This window comes from Microcaecilia unicolor, chromosome 3 (genome assembly GCF_901765095.1).
Source record: "Microcaecilia unicolor chromosome 3, aMicUni1.1, whole genome shotgun sequence".
NCBI classification, from domain to species: domain Eukaryota; kingdom Metazoa; phylum Chordata; class Amphibia; order Gymnophiona; family Siphonopidae; genus Microcaecilia; species Microcaecilia unicolor.
The window spans coordinates 259795483-259817967 of NC_044033.1; the positions used below are offsets into that span (position 1 = coordinate 259795483).

The 22485-nt window shown below is 43.6% G+C and overlaps 1 protein-coding gene across 1 annotated transcript in view; it reads left to right on the forward strand.

Annotated features, from left to right (window-relative positions):
* ADGB (androglobin) overlaps positions 1-22485 on the forward strand; it is a 738031-nt gene that overhangs the window by 349637 nt on the left and 365909 nt on the right. The window contains exon 16 of the mRNA XM_030198035.1: positions 21296-21359. Within this exon, the coding sequence (XP_030053895.1) occupies positions 21296-21359 (64 nt within the window). The remainder of the gene's footprint in view (positions 1-21295; positions 21360-22485) is intronic.

A 22485-nucleotide genomic window follows, 5' to 3' on the forward strand; every position in this document is an offset into this window, starting at 1 on the left:
GAGCTGTGCCGGGGTAGACCCTCTAAGTGGCTGCAGGGTAACCCCAGATGGGTGGCTAGGCATTTCATCACAATGTGTGAGTATGATTTTTCCCATATCTGGAGGGAGAGAGCCTGATTTTAGTAAATCATTAAGGCAATCTGTTAGCCATTGAGCCATGTCAGATGGAGTGGTCTGGAATAAGAATTCCGGGCAGGGGTCTGGGGAGCAGTGTGAGCATGAGCATTTCAGTAGCATTGATTTTAATTTTTCTGTTGATAATGGCTGAAACGTTACCCATAACTGATCTACTGTCGTTCTTTGAGTTGGGTGTGAGGATGAGTCTGTTCCTGAGTCAGGGATGTTTCCATAGTTCAGTTCAGTTCGCCTGCTGGCTTACTTTTAACTAGGTCAGATTTGATTTGGTTGATTTTGTTTACAAAGTAATCAGCTAGGTCTTGAGCCAAAGGGCATGCTTGATGCTTATTGTTGACAGTGTCAGTAGCGGTTAGACTTCTACTAGGGAGAATAGTTTTTGTTGTCGAACATATCTTGGCCCACTATGCTGCTGTAGTATTTCTGTTTGGAATTAGATAACTTCCATTTATAGTGATGAAAGGTGAGTCTCCAGTTGGATTTGTCATCAGTGGTCTTGCTTTTTCTCCATTGCTTTCCTGTCAACAGTTCAGTTTCAGTTGAGCTACTTCTTCCGAATACAAAGGGGATTTTCATGCAGCCATGCATTTTTTTGGAAGTTACTGGTGAAATTCTGTCCAGCACCGCTTTAACTATAGTGTGCCATACAGATTTTACAGATTCTTGTATGGGGATTTCGGGGATCTGGGAGACTTTTAGTTCAGTTCAGGAGATGGTTTCATTGATTTTCCCTTTAGCCGATATCAGCTTATACGGTTGGTGCTTGGACCAGCTTGACATGCAGAAGTTAATTATAAAGTCAGTTTAGAAATGATCAGACCATGATATAGGCTTCCAGTCAGAGGAGCCAACCAAGCTAGTGAGATGGGATGTAAGGAAGTCTAAAGCGTGGCATTGTTCATGAGTTGCGCCCTCTATTAACATTGTGAGTTAACTCATTTTCATGAATGATTTAAAGTAATGAACATTAGTGTCAGCATTGTTCTCCTAAGTGTAAGTTTAAATCCCCTAGGACAATTACGCTGGAAAATTGGGACAATGGTGGATGAAATGATCTCCAGTATTATAGGTTTGGCTTTGGACCAGGCTCCTGGCAGTTGGTATATGAGGAGTAGAGCAATGTGACTGGTGTCTCTGGAATTGTCATTGAATTTACATAACATATATTCCAGTTCTGGGTACATTCCTGAACCAAATAGGGATGCATGAAAAAAGTTTTTTTAAATGAGAGCAAGTCCACCCCCTTTTTTCTCCTTGTCTTGGAGAGTGAATTAAATCATAACCAGGATGATATAGTTGGGTTAATATTGGACTGTTGAATTCCGTAAGCCACATCTCAGACATAAACAAGAAACCCAGATCTGAGGCTCCTAGGAGGTATCTTATTAGTACCGACTTGCTCCCCATGGATCTATCATTGACATAGATTGCTGGTACGGGAGTTAAGTGGGTCAAGTGATCTAGGTGAGAGGAGTTTTTTTATTAAATACTGGAGAAATTGAGATTTGGGTCATTTTGGGTGATTCCTTATCTTTACCTGATCAACTATTAACCCCATCTTCTCCCAGTATAGCAATTTGAGTACATTGGAGGCCTGCTAGACATGGTTCAAGCTTGAGCCTATCTGCCTTCAGAATGGATGGATGCCTTAATTGCTATCACCACTCAGGTTCAGAGTAGCCAGCATGCCACAGCTTGGCAGATGTTGAGGTTGATAGGCCATATGGCCTCCACAGTACATGTAATTCCTTTGGAATGCCTCCATTTAACAGGAACCCAATGAACACTTGCTTCTCAATGGTGTCAGGCCACTGGGAACCTTGTGAATGTCATCACGGTCACCCTAGAGTTGGCCCAGTCACTTCTCTGGTAGATAATTCAGCCCAATTTGACCCTTGGATTCCCATTCCAAATTCCTCCGCCCCATGCCTAAGGATGCATCCACACTGGAGTGGGGAGCCCACGTAGACAGGCTTCACTCCCAGGGAACCTGGTCCACTCAGGAAACTGAGCTTCAGCTCAACTTCCTAGAGCTATGGGTGATCTGGAACACTCTAAAGGCTTTCAGAGATTGGCTGATGAACCAAATTGTTCTCATTCAAACAGACGATCAGATTGCCATATACTATCAGGCTCATTTTTGAAAGAGATAGATGTCCAAAAAGTGACATGTCAGCATTTGGACGTCCGTCTCACAGAAACGTCCAAATCGGTATCATTGAAACATCAATTTGTACGTCTTTCTCCGAAGTCTGTTAAAAGGATGTCCAAATCTCAAGGAGGCGAGTTCAAGGTGGGACTTGGGCGTTCCTAAGACTTGGACGTCTTTCAGCCATAATGGAACAAAGCAAAAACGTCCAGGACTAAAGCTTAGACGTTTTGAGCTAGACCTGTTTTTATTACGAACAAGGCACAAAAAGGTGCCCCAAATGAGCAGATGACCACTGGAGGGAATCAGGGATGACCTCCCCTTACTCCCGCAGTGGTCACTAACCCCCTCCCACCCCAAAAAAATGTGTTGAAGAACATTACTTGCCAGCCTCAGATGTCATACTCGGGTCTATTACAGTAGCATGCAGGTCCCTGGAGTAGTTTAGTATTAGGTGCAGTGCACTTCAGACAGGCCCATACCCCTACTTCCTGTTCACTTGTGCAAGAAACTGTGAGCCCTCCAAAACTCACCAGAAACCCACTGTACCCACATAGAGGTACCCCTTCACCTGTAAGGGCTATGGTAGTGGTGTACAGTTGGGGGTAGTGGGATTTGGGTGGGTTTGGGGGGCCTCAGCACACAAGGTAAGGGAGCAATGGTCAGATGTGTACCTGGGGGCATTTTATGAAGTCCACTGTAGTGCCCCCAAGGATGCCCTATTGCTGTCCTGGGATGTCAGGGGGACTAGTCTACTACAAATTGTAACATATAGTAACATAGTAGATGACGGCAGAAAAAGACCTGCACGGTCCATCCAGTCTGCCCAATGGCTTGATTTTGGACGTTTTACACTTGGACGTTTTTGTTTTTTTTTAAATGGCTGAAAAACATAGATGTCCAAATCACAGGACTTCCATAGTATTTTCGAATGCAAAAGATAGACGTCCATCTTTTTTGAAAATGACCTTCTTTCCTGTTCGGAATTTGGACATCTTTATAAAACGTCCAAATTCTGATTTAGATGTTTCTTTCGAAAATGCCCCTCCATGTCAACAAGTAGAGGGGTATGGGAATCTAACCCTTGTGTCAGGAAGAAGTCATGATATGGTAATGAGCCACTGCCTATGGCATGGTGCTCTGGGCCACATACCTTGTGGGGAAAGACAACAGTCTTATGGACAGGCTAAGCACAGTAATGCAACTGTATGAGTGGACTCTCTGCATGGGCATTGCCTGCAAGATCTTCCAAGAGTGGGGCACCCCTTCGGTGGATCTCTTCGCCATTCATCTCAACAACAAAGGCCCCACAGTGCTGTTCCAGGCACAGGTCACATGACAGACTAGCATTGGATGCCTTCCTCCTAGATTGGGGGAAGTGTCTTCTGTATGCATATCTTCCTATCCCTCTGATAGAGAAGACTTTGCTGAAACTCAAGCAGGATGAGACCATGAAACATTGCTGATCTCATAGTTGGATATTGTGTGATCTGAATTTGATAATGACTCAAGTTTTCTGTTTGTATCATTAGATATTTCAGCCACTTTTGGTACAATTGATTACATGATCCTTTTGCAGTGACTGAAAGAAATTGGGATAGGTGACACTGTTTTTGATTGGTTTAGGTCATGTTTGTCCTGAAGACAATTTAGGGTTTCTACTGGTGTTGAGTGTTCCTCCTTTATGGATGTTACTACTGGAGTTCCTCAAGGGTCATCACTTTCGGCCACCCTTTTTAATATTTTTCTGAGGCCGTTATGTGTTTTATTGGGAACATTGGATATTGATAACAGAGTTTATACGGACGATGTCCAGTATATCTTTAAGATAGAGCAGCCATTTTCTAAAGCAATTGATTTTTTGAAACTCACTATCCAGCTTATTTTTGAAAGAGAAGGGCGCCCATCTTTTGACACAAATCGGGAGATGGGCGTCCTTCTCCTGCGGGCACCCAAATCAGTATAATCAAAAGCCGATTTTGGGCGCCCCCAACTGCAATCCGTCGCGGGGACGAACAAAGTTCCCGGGGGTGTGTTGGAAGGGTAGCGAAGGCGGGACAAGGACGTGCTGGGGCATGCTTAAGAGATGGGCGCCCTCAGCTGATAATGGAAAAAAGAAGGACATCCCTGGCGAGAATTTGGTCCGCTTTATTTGGTCCCTTTTTTTTCAGGTCCAAGTCCCCAAAAAGTGCCCAAATTGACCAGATGACCACCGATGGGAATCGGGGATGACCTCCCCTGACTCCCCCAGTGGTCACTAACCCTCCCACCCTCAAAAAAACAACTTTAAAAACTTTTTTTGCCAGCTTCTATGCCAGCCTCAAATGTCATACTCAGGTCCATCGCAGCAGTATACAGGTCCCTGGGATAGTTTTAGTGGGTGCAGTGGACTTCAGGCAGGCGGACCCAGGCCTATCCCCCCCTACTTGTTACACTTGTGGTGGAAAATGGGAGCCCTTCAAAACCCACCCGAAACCCACTGTACCCACATGTAGGTGCCCCCCTTCACCCCTTAGGGCTATGGCAGTGGTGTGGGTAGTGGGTTTTGGGGGGCTCAGCACCCAAGGTAAGGGAGCTATGCACCTGGGACCAATTTGTGAAGTCCACTGTAGTGCCCCCTAGGGTGCCCGGTTGGTGCCCTGGCATGTGAGGGGGACCAGTGCACTACGAATCCTAGACCCTCCCATGACCAAATGCCTTGGATTTGTTCATTTTTGAGATGGGCGCCATCGGTTTCCATTATCGGTGAAAACCGAGGGCGCCCATCTCTAATTCTGGCGATCTCAGCATTTAGGTTGAACATCTCTAATGTTGACCTAAATGTTGAGATTTGGGCGCCCCCAACCGTATTCTCGAAACGAATATATGGTCAGCCCCCGCCCCTTCGCGGGCACCGTCCTCGGAGATGGGCGCCCTTAGAGAGGGGCGTCCCCGATCGAAAATGCCCCTCTTTGTGTACAATCAATCAAATGGCTACATGCTAATAAGCTTAAGTTGAATATGCAGAAAACCCAGATAATGCTTTTGAGTAGTCATCCAGTTGATAGAATTCTGGACTCATATACGATTGATGATGTACAGATCTGTTTTGTAAAACAGTTAGACCTTTTAGGAGTGATGTTGGATCTAGCATTTACTATGCAAGACTATCAGGCTCATTTTCGAAAGAGAAGGACGCCCATCTTTCCACACAAATCGGAAGATGGGCGTCCTTCTCACAGGGTCGCCCAAATCAGTATAATCGAAAGCCGATTTTGGGTGTCCCCAACTGCTTTCCGTCGCGAGGACGACCAAAGTTCACGGGGGGGGGGGGGGGGGGTGTCAGAGGCATAGCGAAGGTGGGACTTGGGCGTGCCTAACACATGGACATCCTCAACCCATAATGGGGAAAAAAAGGGCGTCCCTGATGAGCACTTGGACAACTTTACCTGGTCCTGTTTTTCTTACGACCAAGGCACAAAAAGGTGCCCGAACTGACCAGATGACCACCAGAGAGAATTGGGGATGACCTCCCCTTACTCCCTAGTGGTCACTAAGCCCCTCCCACCCTCAAAAAAAATCTTTCAAAATATTTTGTGCCAGCCTCAAATGTCATACTCAGGTTCATCACGGCAGTATGCAGGTCCCTGGAGCAGTTTTAGTGGGTGCCATGCACTTCAGGCAGGCGGACCCAGGCTTATCCCCCCCTACCTGTTACACTTGTGGTGGTAAATGTGAGCCCTCCAAAACCCACCACAAACCCACGGTACCCACATCTAGGACCCCCCTTCACCCATAAGGGCTATGGTAGTGGTGTACAGTTGTGGGTAGTGGGTTTTGGGGGGGGTTGGGGGGCTCAGCACACAAGGTAAGGGAGCTATGTACCTGGGAGCAATTTATGAAGTCCACTGCAGTGCCCGGTTGGTGTCCTGGCATGTGAGGGGGACCAGTGCACTACAAATGCTGGCTCCTCCCACGAATTTGGTCGTTTCTGAGATGGGCGTCCTTGCTTTCCATTATCGCCGAAAATCAGAAACGACCAAGTCTAGGGACGACCATCTCTAAGGGCGACTTAAATTTCAAGATTTGGGTGTCCCTGACCATATTATCGAAACGAAAGATGGACGTCCATCTTGTTCAATAATATGGGTTTCCCCGCCCCTCCATCGGGATGTTTTGGAAGGACGTCCTCAGCAAAACTTGGGCGTTCCTTTCGATTATGCCCCTCCACATTTGTAAAATAATCACCACTGTATTTTATAAATTGAAATGAATAAGATTCAAAGAATTATTAACATCTAATAAGTTCTGAAAAGTAATTCAAAATGTTGCGATATCCCATTTTGATTATTGCAATTGATAAGGAATTGATAAGGAATACCAAAGAGATTTTTTAAATCATGTCAATCAGTACAAAATGCAGTAGCTAGAGATTTATATTGGATATCCAAGTTTGAACATATTACTCCTTTGTTCATTTCTTTGAAATACCCATTGAATTTTGTGTTCAATTTAAGATCTTGATACTGGGTATTCAAAGTGCTGCATAAGTATCTTTTGTGTTAGCAGCCATAAAATTCTTTGGATTCCTCTTTTTCTCTAAATCTGGAAGTTCCTTCATTTCACTTGGTCTACTTAGATGAATATTGAAATTCAGTTTTTTATATAAAGGGACCACATTTGTGGAATGAATTGCCTAATAATGTCCAATGCTTGTGAAATCTTACAGATTTTAAGGTTGCATTGAAACCATTGTTTTTCCAGGAGGCTTATAGAATGAAGAACTGAGACATTTTAAGATGCTGTTTTTTAAATAGCCAAGGGTTGCTGCTAAATGAATGATTTTTAAGCACAGATTAGGAATGTATTATATGATGTTTTTGTTGCAGAAGATGTGAGCTTCTCGCTGATATTAATTTTAGTATTTGTTTTGTATATTGTTATGGTTGATTTTTAATGTGTGTCTAATGGTTTATGTATGGATTTTGTTATCTGCCTAGAATTTGTAAGATAGAGCGGAAAATAAATATTATTAAATAATAAATAAATAATAAATGATCCCAATTGCACCTTACTGGCTGAAACAGATCTGGTTCCCTCTTCTTCTGGGGTTGTCCTCCAAAGATCCATGAAGACTGGACTGCTTCCTGCCTCTCATCACACAGAACATGGGGTCTCTTCTGCATCCCAGCCTCCAGTCTCTGGCCCTCACGGCCTGAATGTTGAGAGCATAGAATTTGCATCTCTGCAGCTGACTGAAGGTGTCTCCATAATCCTGCAGGCTTCCAGGAAATATTCCACCAAGAGGTGTTATACTTTTAAATGGAAGAGGTTTGCCATCTGGTATGAGAGCAAGGCCCTAGATCCTCTCTCTTGCACACCTTGGACTGCAAGTGAGCCTTGGCCTTCAATCTGGAGTAGACTAAAGCCCATACAAGGTCCACCCAGTTCTTTGTTTCTTTTTACCAAAACTCACTTTATCCAATTGGCTAGCAGAGTGTATCTCTTTCATTTATACCCAGGCTGAGCTGACTGTAAAGGGTCATGTCATGGTTCACAATGTTAGAGCCATGGCTACATCAGTAGCCCACTGAGTACAGCCTTCATTGAAGAGATTTGCAGAGCGGCAATGTGGTCCTCAGTCCACACATTCCCATCTCATTACTGCATTGAGCAGCATAGCCAACGCAACAACCATTTGGTCGGATAGACTTGCAGACTTTGTTTGGTGTCTAGAATCCAATCCCACCCACGTAGTCCCAATTTTTTCTGTTCCAGGTTGCACCTTCACAACAGGCCTGCTTTAGTTATTAGCAGTGCTTTTTTTGTAGAAAAAAAGGTGCCGGTTACTCATTATGGGTGGGGTCACCACATATGGCTCCACCCCTATGATAGCCGCACCCACATTAGCCACACCCCTTATACCAGCTATGGCGCATATAAACAGACATCATTGAAAATATACTAGTATAGGAGAGAAACCAATAACTTGTGATTTTTTTTCATTATAAATCATTTCTATAAGATGTTACAGCTCCAGTATACCCAGTGCAAAATAAGACAGCAGATGTAAATTCTCAAATTGGACAAATTCCAAACACTAAAATGAAAATAAAATGATTTTTTCTACCTTTGTTGTCTGGTGTCATGTTTACAAAGCTGGAACTGGATTTGTGAGCCCTTGGGCCACTGCCGAGGAGCGGCAGTGGCAGGCAAAACCACCCCACACTAGAGCTAGGGCAGATCTCTGACAAACAGTTAGGCTTCACCTGCACCTGGCCGCCTTTCACCAGAAGTTGAGCTCCTGGCTTCAGGTGGCCGGCAGGACTTACTGGACCAGGCCGGGACTGGATATCAGTTAGGCAGCACAGGGACTGAGGGTCAGAGGGAAAAGGAATAAACAGGGACAGCAAGGCAGGGAAAGGATAGGCTAAAGGACAGGACTGAAAGCTGCGAGCAGCCACTGAAACAGGGAACCAGCACAGCTAGACAGGAGACTGAACTGAAAGCTGCAAGCAGCCACTATAACAGGAAACAAAGCACTGACAAACAAGACACAGACCTGAAAGCTGCAGAACAGCCACTAAGGCACAAACAGACAAGGACTAGACACAAAACAGAAGAGTAAACCAAAGGACAAGCCGGGTCTGGGCAGGAAGGAGACAGAATAGAAACCCAGGAAACTAGCCGGGTCAGAGCAGGCACAGAGAAAACCAGAAAATATGCCGGGTCTGGGCACACAGCAGAATCAGGCAAGAAACTAAAACAAGAAACTAGACTAGGCAGAAGTGCACAGAGCACCAACATACCAGGGACCTTAGACGCAATGCAAAGGCCAAGCAGAGAGTTTCCAAATGGCTAATAAGCCCACCAGCAGTTGAGATTCAGCTGCAACAAATACCAGGCAGCTACGGGTGCTGAACAGGGACAAACAAGAGTAAGTCTGGCAGTTTGGAAGATCCGGACCGGACTCGCCTGAAGTCTGGAACGGGTAGGAACAACAAGACAGTCTATAGCAGTTCATAGCAGCCACCGGTTCTGGCCACCAGAGGGTGAGATGAGCACAGACGTAACATCTGGTGACTGTTTTCTATCCATAGTGGTCCAAGTGTCTGATTCTGCTGCTCTCTATCTGTTCTCTTAACTCCGTTTCCAGGGCTTCCTTTCCATTTATTTCTTTACTTTCCTCCTTTCTTCTTCCATGTCCAGCATTTCTCCTCTCTCCCCGCCAACCCCTCCATCCATCCATGTCCAGCAATTCTCCTCTATCTCCTGCTCTGCTCTCCTCTCCATCCTTTTCCAGCATTTCTCCTTCCTCCCCTGCCATGCCATCCATGTGCATCTCCTTCCTATCTTCCCTCCCCTCCATCCATGTCCAGCATGTCTCCTCTCTCCCCTGCCCTCCCCTCCTCTCCTATCCAAGTCCAGCAATTCTCTCTTCCCTGCCTTCCCCTTCTATCCATGTCCAGCAATTTTCCATTCTCCTCTCTCCTCTGCCCAGCAATTCTCCATTCTCCTCTCTCCCCTGCCCTGCCATCCCATCCCATCCAATCCATGTCCAGAATGATTCTCCTCTCTCCCCTCCCCTCCATGTCCAGCAATTCTCCTCTCTCCCCTGCCCTCCTCTCCTAACCCCTCCTATCCAAGTCTAGCAATTCTCTCTTCCCTGCCTTCCCCTCCCATCCATGTCCAGCAATTCTCCATTCTCCTCTCTCCCCTGCCCTGCCATCCCATCCAATCCATGTCCAGAATGATTCTCCTCCCTCCCCTCCCCTCCATGTCCAGCGATTCTCTTTTGCCCCCTATCCTCCCCCTCCCTTCCATGTCCAGTGACTCGCCCCAGCCTCCACCTGCCCCCGAGATCAATCAAACCACAGCTCCATTTGCCCAGCCCCCCCAGCCAACTTGCCCACACACACGCACACACCCCCAGCCCCACTTGCTCACACACATCCCAGCCCCACTTGCCCACTCTCCCCTGCCCGCTCCCTTCCGTTTGCTCCTGGCTGTGTTCCCTGCCTTACAAAACTTTTCTTTTTTACCAAAGTCGCGAACCGGCAGCCTAAAGACTGAAGAATCAAACAGCAGGCAGGCTCGCCTCCTTGCATCGCGTCGCTTTGTTTCCCTGCATCCCACCTGCATCTCAGCGCATCCCACCCTCGAGGAAAGGAAATGACATCAGAGGAGGGCGGGATGTGCTGAGAACGCAGGGGAATGAAGCGACAGAATGCAAGGAGGCGAGCCTGCCTGTTGTTTGCTTTCTTCAGTCTTCAGGCTGCCGGTTCGCGACTTCGATAAAAAAGAAAAGTTTTACAAGGCAGGGATCACGGCCGGGTGCAAACAGCAGGGAGCGGGCAGGTGAGCCCCTGGACCCAGAAAAAAGGTGCCGGTACGCCGTGCCGGCGCATACCAGCACAGAAAAAGCACTGGTTATTAGTGTTGTTGGTTCCTGTTGGCCATGTGTTGCAAGTCCCTGTTGACTGTTGTTTGTTGTTTTTGATTAGCCTGGTAGCTAGGCATTCCTGTCTGTTGTAATTGTAGTCCTGCTTGTCCTCGGAGAAATGAAGTTACTCACCTGTAACAGATGTTCTCCGAGGATAGCATGATACATATTACCACATCCCTCCCACCTCCTCTTGGAGTTACATTCCTTTTTAAGCTTTTGAGGTTCCCGTGCGATTTGGGTTGATGGGAAGGCACTTGTTTGTGCACAATGCAGGCCTACCAAAAGCTGCTTAAAAATATATGGGTAGCATATGCACCAGGGCTTCAACAGGGACATCACCTGTCTGTGGTAATATGTGTCTTACTGTCCTCAGAAAACAACTGCTACAGGTGAGTAACTTCACATTTCCTTTGCATGTAGCACAAACAATATATTACCTGCTCATGAGTGAGAAAGCTGCAGCCATAAGTAGTCATCAGAGCTTCTCATTGTTTGTGTTCACTCAATTAGCTATTGCTGTTTCCCATCCAGCAGCAGCTGCTGCATGGATGCACCCAGGTACTGCAACAGGAATGGAAGAGCAAGAAGATCCCTCACATGCCCAGAAAGTCCAGAGACCAGAGTCAGCACAAGCCACAGCACAGCTGCAAACATCAAGAACCACAGGCATCAAGAGGGAAGGCCATGGATTGGGAGACAGAGAAGATAGAATCTATGGATGAGGAGAAGACCATGGATCCAGAGACAGCAGATGAGAGTGATCATACCCATGAATAGGAGTGTGAGAAGGAAGAGGAGGTGGTGGTTTTAGGTTAGGAATATCAGCATGAGTCTTCCAGAGCTTAAAGAAAGAAAGGATCCATTGATACAGGTAGCCCAGGAGATGAAACATGAGAGCCATGAAATAAAAGAGGTGAGGTTAGGACTCCAGGCTGATATTCAGGAACTCAATTCAAGTGTGACAAAGCATTAACATCCTGGTCGCCTACTTAAAAGAAGTTTCTGGAACACCTCCCACTATCAGCGACTCCATCCAGCACCACATCTAGACCTCTCTGGTTGGCTTCCATTTTCAGTCAGTCCACCCTAGGGGCAGTCAACAGTCTCTGATTTATATGGGATCACCAAACACACCTCAGAGGTGGGATGAGATGAAAGTGCTCCATCAGTGGATGCCACAGGCTCTCAAGCACAATGAGACATAGCAGCTGGTTGCACCATCTAGTGTCAAAATAAGAGCATGGAAAGGAAAGAAACTTTAATTTGTTTTGTTTTGTTAACTTTCTGTTCCACTTTATATTGCAAAATATCACTGCTGTACCACAATATCACTTAAATATATTTACTTATATTTAAAAATTATTTATGTACGAGCTCATTCCTTACAGCGAAAACACAATCAAGGTCTTGTAGGTTGTTGGTTGCAGTTGCTATACTGGCTTCCTCTCCTCATCAATGTCAGCAGGTTGCAGCATAAGGCCCTCTGGTGTGATCATCCTGCAGGTGAGTTCAAGGTTGTGGAGCATGCAGTAGACCAAGAAAATATCACATACTTTTCCTGAGGTGTCAAGCAAATCAATATCCAAGATGTCCTCTCTATTACCGCCCTGATCTGCCTGTGGGCCTTATTATAGTTCTCTTGTGCTTCCCCCTCAGGGTTGGCAATGGAGGTCCTGAGTCAGATATTCAAAGGATAACCTATATTATCTGCAGGGTAGAAAACGAAGACAAGTAGATGCATCCTTGGTGGTGGAAGAGTTAGCACATCACTTCATTGCTGGTCCTGGGATGGTTGGTACATCTTCAAAGAGGTTTCTATGGGGAGGAAAAAAGTAGATTAGTCAGTAGAGAATGTGGGTAGATGATGGTTAAAAGGTAGAAAACAGAACATTGGTCTAGACAGACTTTTGGTCTGACCCAGTATGGCAGCTGTTATAGTAACATAGTAAATGTCGGCAAATAAAGACCTGCATGGTCCATCCAATCTGCCCAACAAGGTGGCCAGAGGTGGATCTGGCATTCTTCACAGGTTCTGCTTCTTCATGAATAAACACTGGTATACTTAATCCTATCTCTCCCTGCCAATTTTAGGGTGCAGACCGTATAAGGATTTTTTTTCTCCAGTTGGTAACCAACTGAAAGACTATGGATCCGATACAGTAGCAAGCAACAAGAAAGGATTTTTAAATAAGATATACTAGTCTCATACAGAAAAAAATCCTCCTGAAGCTGACTTATTGCAAATACCAGAATCATATATTATAAAAATTATAAGTTAAATTAATAAATTAATTATGCAATGTCACACAATTTAAGCTAATATGGCAACTGTTTATATTTCAACCCCTGTATAAAAAATACCATTAGTAAGGTAAATTGCTTCTGTTTTTGATCTTTCAAAAAAATATGGTCTTTAATTTGTACAAAATTTTAAATGTTATCTTCTATTGTGTTATTAACTTTTATAATGGCCATTATATTTTATGTTATGTGTTTGCACACCTAGAAGCCATCCACTGGGGATCTCATTGTTCTCAAAGTGTTTATGTAGTGCTGACTGACAGAATCTAGGCATTGTGGCATGAGCTTGGATAGCAAGCACACACATTAGTTATTGTTTGGGAGGCATTGCAGACCACCTGCATGTCAGGAAGCTCTTGCTGTTGTGGCTGTGGAGGTTCTTTGTCCATGAAAATAATAAGAGACAGCATAAGGAATGTCAAGTCAAATGCAAAGCGCTGATAAGGAAGACAAAGAGGGACTTTGAAAAAAAGATTGCGTTGGAGGCAAAAACACATAGTAAAAATGTTTTTAGGTATATTAAAAGCAAGAAGCCGGCAAAAGAATCGGTTGGACCGCTAGATGACCGAGGGGTAAAAGGGGCAATCAGGGAAGACAAAGCGATAGCAGATAGATTAAATGAATTCTTTGCTTCGGTCTTCACCGAGGAAGATTTGGGAGAGATACCGGTGCCAAAAATGGTATTCAAAGCTGACGAGTCAGACAAACTGAATGATAGAAGATGTAATGGTGCGATTTGACAAATTGAAGAGTAGCAAACCTGGCCCAGATGGTATTCATCCCAGAGTACTGATAGAATTGAAAAATGAACTGGCGGAACTATTGTTAGTAATATGTAATTTATCTTTAAAATCGAGCATGGTACCGGAAGATTGGAGGGTGGCAATGTAATGCCGATTTTTAAAAACGGTTCCAGTGGTGATCCAGGAAATTATAGACCGGTGAGCCTGACATTGGTGCCGGGCAAAGTGGTAGAGACTATTATAAAGAACAAAATTACAGAGCATATTCAAAAGCATGGATTAATGAGACAAAGCCAACATGGATTTAGTGAAGGGAAATCATGCCTCACCAATCTTATTACATTTCTTTGAAGGGGTGAACAAACATTATTATTATTATTATTAGCATTTGTATAGCGCTACCAGATGCACGCAGCGCTGAACACCTGACACAAAGAGACAGTCCCTGCTCAAAAGAGCTTACAATCTAAATATAAAGGTGAATCGGTTGATATTGTGTATCTGGATTTTCAAAAGGCATTTGACAAAGTACCTCATGAAAGACTCCAGAAGAAATTGAAGAGTCATGGGATAGGAGGTAGTGTTCTATTGTGGATTAAAACCTGGTTAAAGGATATAAAACAGAAAGTAGGGTTAAATGGTCAGTATTCTCAATGGAGAAAGGTAGATAGTGGGGTTCCCCAAGGGTCTGTGCTGGGACTGCTGCTTTTTAACATATTTATAAATGATCTAGCGAAGTAATTAAATTTGTTGACGACACAAAGTTATTCAAAGTTGTTAAATTGCAAGAGGATTCTGAAAAATTGCAAGAGGACCTTACGAGACTGGTAAACTGGGCGTCTAAATGGCAGATGACGTTTAATGTCATCAAGTGCAAAGTGATGCATGTGGGAAAGAGGAACCTGAACTATAGCTGCGAAATGCAGGGTTCCACATTAGGAGTCACCGTCCAGGAAAGGGATTTCGGCGCCGTTGATGATACGTTGAAATCCTCTGCTCAGTGTGCTGCGGTGGCTAAGAAAGCAAATAGAATGTTAGGTATTATTAGGAAAGGAATGGAAAACAAAAGTGAGGACGTTATAATGCCTTTGTTTCTGTCCATGGTGCGACTGCACCTTAAATATTGTGTTCAATTCTGGTCACCCCATCTAAAAAAAGATATAGTAGAATTAGAAAAGGTACAGAGAAGGGAGACAAAAATAATAAAGGGGATGAGACGACTTCCCTATGAGGAAATGCTAAAGAATCTAGGGCTCTTCAGCTTGGAGAAAAAACGGCTGAGGGGAGATATGATAGAGGTCTATAAAATAATGAGTGGAGTGGAACGGGTAGACGTGAATCATTTGTTTACTCTTTCCAAACATACTAGGACTAGGGGGCATGCGATGAAGCTACAAAGTAGTAAATTTAATATGAATCGGAGAAAATGTTTCTTCACTCAGCGTGTAATTAAACTCTGGAATTTGTTGCCAGTGAATGTGGTAAAGACTGTTAGCTTAGCGGGATTTAAAAAAGGTCTGAATGGCTTCCTAATGGAGAAGTCTATAGACCATTATTAAATTGACTTGGGGAAAATACACTGCTTATTTCTGTATTGATCTTTTTCAGGATCTTGCCAGGTATTTGTGGCCTGGATTGGCCACTGTTGGAAATAGGATTCTGGGCTTGATGGACCTTTTGTCTGTCCCAGTGTGGCAGTACTTATGTACTTATGTGTTGCTGTTTAGAAAATGTTATGATGCCTTCATTATTGCATGACCCAAGAGTTTGGATCCTTCTGAACCTTGTTTTTATCATCCAGTATTTAATTGAGGAACGAAATTGAGCAGATTGTATATGTTCAGATGTTGAAATTTGTTTTAGCATATTTTGCAGGATCCTCAACACTATGGTTTTTGCATTGGCTGTGGGGTACAGACATTATTGGTCTCTCTTATATAGTATATACTTTATTTGATGGGTTTGGATTCCTCTGACACCACATTTCTATAATTTGTTTTGTGGATGTCATGGAGGGGCATTTTCAAAAGGGACGTCCAAGTTTTGATTTGGACGTCCTCGCAAGATGTCTCGATCCAGGGGCGGGGAAACCCGTATTTTCGAAACAGGATGGACGTCCATCTTTCGTTTCGAAAATACCGTCAGGGTCGTCCAAATCCTTAGATTTGATCGTCCCTAGATATGGACGTTTCTGATTTTCGGCGATAATCGAAACCAAGAACGTCTATCTCAGAAACGACCAAATGCTAGCCATTTGGTTGTGGAAGGAGCCAGCATTTGTAGTGCACTCGCCCCCCTGACATGCCAGGACAACAACTGGGCACCCTAGGGGGCACTGCAGTGGACTTCATAAATTTCTTCCAGGTACATAGCTCCCTTACCTTGTGTGCTGAGCCCCCTAACCCCCCCCCCCCCCCCAAAACCCACTACCCCCAACTGTACACCACTACCATAGCCCTTACGGGTGAAGGGGGGCACCTACATGTGGGTACAGTGGGTTTGTGGTGGGTTTTGGAGGGCTCACTGTTTCCTCCATAAATGTAACAGGTAAGGGGGGGCTGGGTCCGCCTGCCTGAAGTGCACTGCACCCACTAAAACTGATCCAGGGACCTGCATACTGCTGTCATGGACCTGAGTATGACATCTGAGGCTGGCATATAGGCTGGCAATCAATATTTTGAAAGATATTTTTGAGGGTGGGAGGGGGTTAGTGACCACTGGGAGAGTAAGGGGAGGTCATCCCCGATTCTCTCCGGTGGTCATCTGGTCATTTTGGGCACCTTTTTGTGCCTTGGTCGTAAGAAAAACACGACCAGGTAAAGTCATCCAAGTGTTCATCAGGGACATCCTTGTTTCTTTTGATTATCAGTCAAGGACATCCAAGTGTAAGGCACGCCCAAGTCCCGCCTTCGCTACGCCTCCGACACGCCCCCTTGAACTTTGGCCATCCCTGTGACGGAAAGCAGTTGGGGACGTCCAAAATCGGCTTTCGATTATACCGATTTGGACGACCCTGGGAGAAGGACGTCCATCTTCCGATTTATGTCAAAAGATGGGCGTCCTTCTCTTTCGAAAATGAGCCCATTTGTGATGCTTAAATGTGCAGATCATAGTATTTTGCTGATGAGGGTTGCATGCTTTTGGAATTGGCACTTTCTGATTTTGAACCATTTTGCAGGCTTTTTTATTCCCTTGTTCGACTATGCTAATATGCATTTGTTGGGACTCCATGAGACTACTATGAAGACACTGTAGGTAGTACAAAATTCGATTGCTAGGGTGTTGTGAGGAGTTGCTTGTACTTATCATATTACACCAATGCTTTGTGCACTTCACTGGTTACCCATTTGTTATCGAGTTATGTTTAAAGTTGTATAGATTTATTTTTAAATTGATTCATGAGATATCTGCCCTACAGCAACATTTATGTTGGTGCCGTATACTTCTGCATGCAGTATTTGTGCTTTTTTTCGCTAGTGTTTTGTAATGTCTTTAGTGGGATAAGTCCAAAAAGCTAAGTTACACAGTTGGGCCTTTTCTGTCTGTTGTGCCTAACTTTGTGATTCATTAGCTATCTATGGAGCCTTTTTTACTAAAAGGCGTTAAGCCCTTAACATGTGGTTAACACATGTTAACAGACTATTGGAAAACACGTTAAAGAATTTTGTGGTATTTTGCCTGTTTGTGCACGATAACCCACACAGTACCCATAACTAGATAAGACAAGGTTAATGCGAGAGCACTTGGCATCCCCTAAATAGGAGGCAGTAAGTGCTCCCTCATTAACTCTTTGCAGGTACCTTCATGCTAATGACAACTTTAGCTCATGACCTGCAAATTAAAAAAAAATTGAAAAAACCTTTAAAAAAAAGTGCTGTGTTAAATCTGGGCTTAGCACGAGGGAAAGTCCCATTCTAGAATGCACTGAACTCAATATAAGGGTTAAAGGGCCCTATACTAGGGAATTTCCTGATTTTTCATTCATTTTATAGGTATGTTAAAGCTTATTTTTTATCTTGCTGATTAAAGTTTGTAGCTGAAATAACTGTCTTGTATTTTTATGTTTTAATGCTATTTATGTTTCTTGTAAGTCAGACAGCAAGAAAGAGAGGGTCCAAAAGTACACAAAATATAGCAACAAAGACAAAGCACAAAAGAGCCTCCAGAATTGGAACGATGGTGCAGCCTTTATTGAAAGGGACCTGACATGGGCCGTATTTCGGCACTCACCAGAGCCTGCCTCAGGGGTTGAGTGAATGTCTTATAATTCTTACAGTCCCAACCTGATTGTACCAAATGCTTTTTTAGAAGCGTCCAGCACAATTCACCTAGGATTGTAGAACGGTTTTTCCGAACCTTAACATGAATATACTCATACCCATTGAACCACCCACAGATCTGAGTAAACTGACTGCCTGCCTAACGCATCTCAGGAATAGGCAAACAACAACAAACTTTGACTGAACCTAAATAAAACTGATTATTTGGGTACCAAACGCTTCAAGGCTGGTTCACTGTGATAGAAATACAATAATCAAATCATTATATCTAAAATCTAAAGATTAAAACATTCAATAATTATAGCATTAGATAGTCATATTGCTTTCTACTGTGACTTGCACTGAATCCTTTTCCCCTTCAAAGATGGCGACAGCGTATTTAAATAGTCACCTGACACCGCCAATAACAAAACTAGGTCAGATGTACCAAGTGTCTTTAATCCGTTCACCTGTACTACGTCCACACTGTAAAGCTATTATGGGATAGAATGTATTTGTAATTTGTAATGTATTTGTAATTTCATGATTCTGAATTAACGTGGAGGGGCATAATCGAACGAATATTTTGGCGGCGGTGCAACAGCTGGCTGTAACCGTATTATCGAAAAACATGGCCGGCCATCTTTTCTTTCGATAATACGGTTTGGCCCAGCCAAATGCCAGTGTTCGCTGGGTTTGAGATGGCCGGTTTTGTTTTTCAGCAATAATGGAAAAAAATGCCGGCGATCTCAAACCCAGTGAAATCGAAGGCATTTGGTCATGGGAGGAGCCAGCATTTGTAGTGCACTGGTCCCCCTGACATGCCAGGACACCAACCAGGCACCCTAGGGGGCACTTCTAAAAATTAAACAAAAATATACAAATAGCTCCCAGGTGCATAGCTCCCTTACCTTGGGTGCTGAGCCCCCCAAATCCCCCCCAAACCCACTCCCCACAACTCTACACCATTACCATAGCCCTTATGGGAGAAGGGGGGCACCTACATGTGGGTACAGTGGGTTTTGGGGGGGGGGGCTCAACACTTAGCACCAAAAGTGTAACAGGTAGGGGGAGATGGACCTGGGTCTGCCTGCCTGAAGTGCACTGCACCCATTAAAAACTGCTCCAGGGACTTGCATACTGCTGTCAGGGAGCTGGGTATGACATTTGAGGCTGGCATACAAGCTGGCAAAAAAGGTTTTTATTTTCATTTTTTTAGTGTGGGAGGGGGTTGGTGACCACTGGGGGTGTATGGGGAGGTCATCCCCCATTTCCTCCGGTGGTCATCTGGTGAGTTGGGGCAACTTTTTGAGGCTTGGTCGTGAAAATAAAAGGACCAAGTAAACCCGGTGAAATACTGATTAACGCTGCTTTTTTTTCCATTATCTGTGAAAGCCGGCCATCTGGTAGCCACGCCCATGCCCGCCCATGTCCCGCCTTCGCTACACCGCCCACATGCCCCCTTTAACTTTCGCCGGCTCGGCGACGGGAAAGCGGCAATGGTGTCAAAAAAGCAGCTTTCAATTATACCGATTTCGCCGCTTTTGAGAGATCGCTGTCCATCTCCCGATTTATGTCGGAAGATGCCCGGTGATCACTTTCGAAAATAAGCCTGTTAGTTATCAATCCATATACTTGAAAATGTGGCAACACACAGGTTAATCTATCATCTGACTGCACCCGCTGATATTGTAACAATAATGATCTCTGTGCATATTTGGCTTGCAAATAAGCTTTTTTAATGACATTTTTAGGGTAGCCACACTGAATAAACCTCTGTCTCAGAATATTTGCTTGTAATTTTAATTCCTCATCTGTGGAACAAATTCGGCGAATCCTTAAAAATTGGCTGATTGGAATACCAGCTTTAATCTTATATAGATGAAAACAATGAAACAATAATTATTGCAATCCCCTTTTTTCTATACAAGGTAGTCTTAAATTGGTTATCACATTTCATAATACACAGATCTAAAAAGTCAATTATCTCATAATCATATTTCAATTCAGATTTCAAATTTTGATCCAATTGATTAATCCAAATGGAAAATTGCAATAACCATTCTTCTATACCGGACCTCAAAAAAACCCCCATCATCTAAATATCGTTTCCACATTATAACATCTTTGAAGGGAACTGTCCCATAAATCAGATCTTCAAATTTAGCCATATATAGCATGGCTACAGCAGGTGCCAATGTTGCTCCCATAGTGAACCCGTGGCTTTGTTCAAAATATTCACCTTCGAACCAAAAATAGTTATGTTTAATGACCAATTCAGCTAAGCAAATAAAAACAATCAGTGAATATACTGGAGGAAGGAGTTTTGTTATTCAAAGTCTCTTCAATAATCTGTAAGGCGGCTTCTTGTGGTATATTTGTGTAAAGAGCCAATGCATCCATAGTAACCAAAATGATATGATCTTCAATTGTTGCCATTAGCGCACAACCATTACCAAAAATTAGCGCATGAGCCTGTACTGCCATCTATTTTGTAGGCAATAAGGACTCACAAGCTAATCCCGCGCTAATCAGTTTGTGCACATCATTGTAGATGCATTAACTGATTAGCACAGAAATGCCCACTCTCTGCCCCCTGAAATGTCCCCTCCGTATATTTTTAGCGCATAGTTTGCACGCACACATTCAGAACTTACCACAGGACACCTCAACGTGTCTCGTGGTAAGCCTTTTTAAGCTGCAGTAAGCATGTGCTAGTACTTAGCACAACACAGTAAAAGAACACCTTAGTGTCTGTCCTGAGTAAAGCTTATAGAAACTGCATAATGCAGCATGAAGTGGCTAGTTGGTTTATGCTTGCTGTGGCCCCTTCCTTACAGTAGGTTTCATACCAAGCTAGTTGTTAGGTGAACTATTGTCTCCTTATCAAATCTGAAGTGGAGGAGTGGCCTAGTGGTTAGAGCACCAGTCTTGCAATCCAGAGGTGGCTAGTTCAAATCCCACTGCTGCTCCTTGTGATTTTGGCCAAGTCACTTAACCCTCCATTGCCTCAGGTACAAATTTAGATTGTGAGCCCTCCTGGGATAGAGAAATATCCAAAGTACCTGAATGTAACTCACCTTGAGCTACTGCTAAAAAAGGCGTGAGCAAAATCTAAATAAAATACTATGTCTGCACTGATTCTGGATATTGAATGGCATCCACTATCTGGGTACTGCCACTGCTTATCCTGATGTTTAAAATAATCCAACCACTGTTGGCTCAATATCATCAAGTTTAGCATAGAATTTTTTAATATCAATATTTTGTTTTATCTTTCTAGGACCCTGTTTGTTTTCCACAAACCAAATACATATCCTTACACTTCTCAGAAGTCAGATCTTAAGGTAATTATAGTCATTTTTGGGTTTCTAATTTTTTGTTCATAAATATACTGAATATAAAACAAATGTTAAAATTGAAAAGAATAATTTCTAAATTATAGAATGTTGACTATATCCTGATTAGTTTGTTCATAGCAATAGGATCAATAATATCAATGTCATATATATCTTATACAGTAAACTCAATACATTTATAGATACCTGGGGACAAATCTACTAAAGGACGAAAGTCTCTCAGGGGCCTTTTTACTAAAGTTTAATGTGCACTAACGGAATTAGCATGCACTAAATGTTAAAAAGGCCATAAGTATAAAATGGGCTTCTTGGATTTTAGCGTGCGCTAAGCTTTAGTAAAAGGGGCCCTAAGAGAGCTCTTATCAAATATTTTCCACAGGTAAACATATGTTTAACTTCTTATTTATTTATTGTTTTACTGTGCAGTTTTAATATGTATATTTATGACATTGTGTCATGTTATTTGTATAATTAGAATTGAATTATCTGCTTTCAAGTTTACCTCATTGAATGTACTTTATACCAGTCAATATTCAGCCCACAGTGGTCCGCATTTTTTTAAACACTGACTGCTGCAGGAAGAATTAGCCCCAGATATTCATTGCTGGGCAGTGTCCGGGCACTGGCATTGAGTATCCGGGGCTAATTGCAAAAATGCTGGCCGCTGGAGCTTATGTGAGTCCCAGCCAATATTCAGCTGGCGCTCAAATGTGGGTACACATTAGAGCAAGGCTCCTCAAGGGTCACAACCCAGTAAGGTTTTCAAAATTTCGACAATAAATATGCATGCTTCCATTGTATACAGATAGATCTCATGCATGTTCATCGTGAAATCCTGGAAAACTCGGCGGGGTTGTGGCCCTCGAGGACCATGGATGCCCACCCCTGGAACAGAGCATTGAAATAACATACATACAATACTCGTTATGGCAGTATGATAGAATGAACATCAACAAATAGTGGAGACAACCAATATGTCAGAATGAGATAAAAACCAATGGACACACCCAAGACCCTAAAAAAGGGGTCTTTATTCAAATGATGCTATCCAATGGAGGGGACTAAACATAGGCCATGTTTTGGCAATGCTGCCTGCATCAACAGTCCATACATG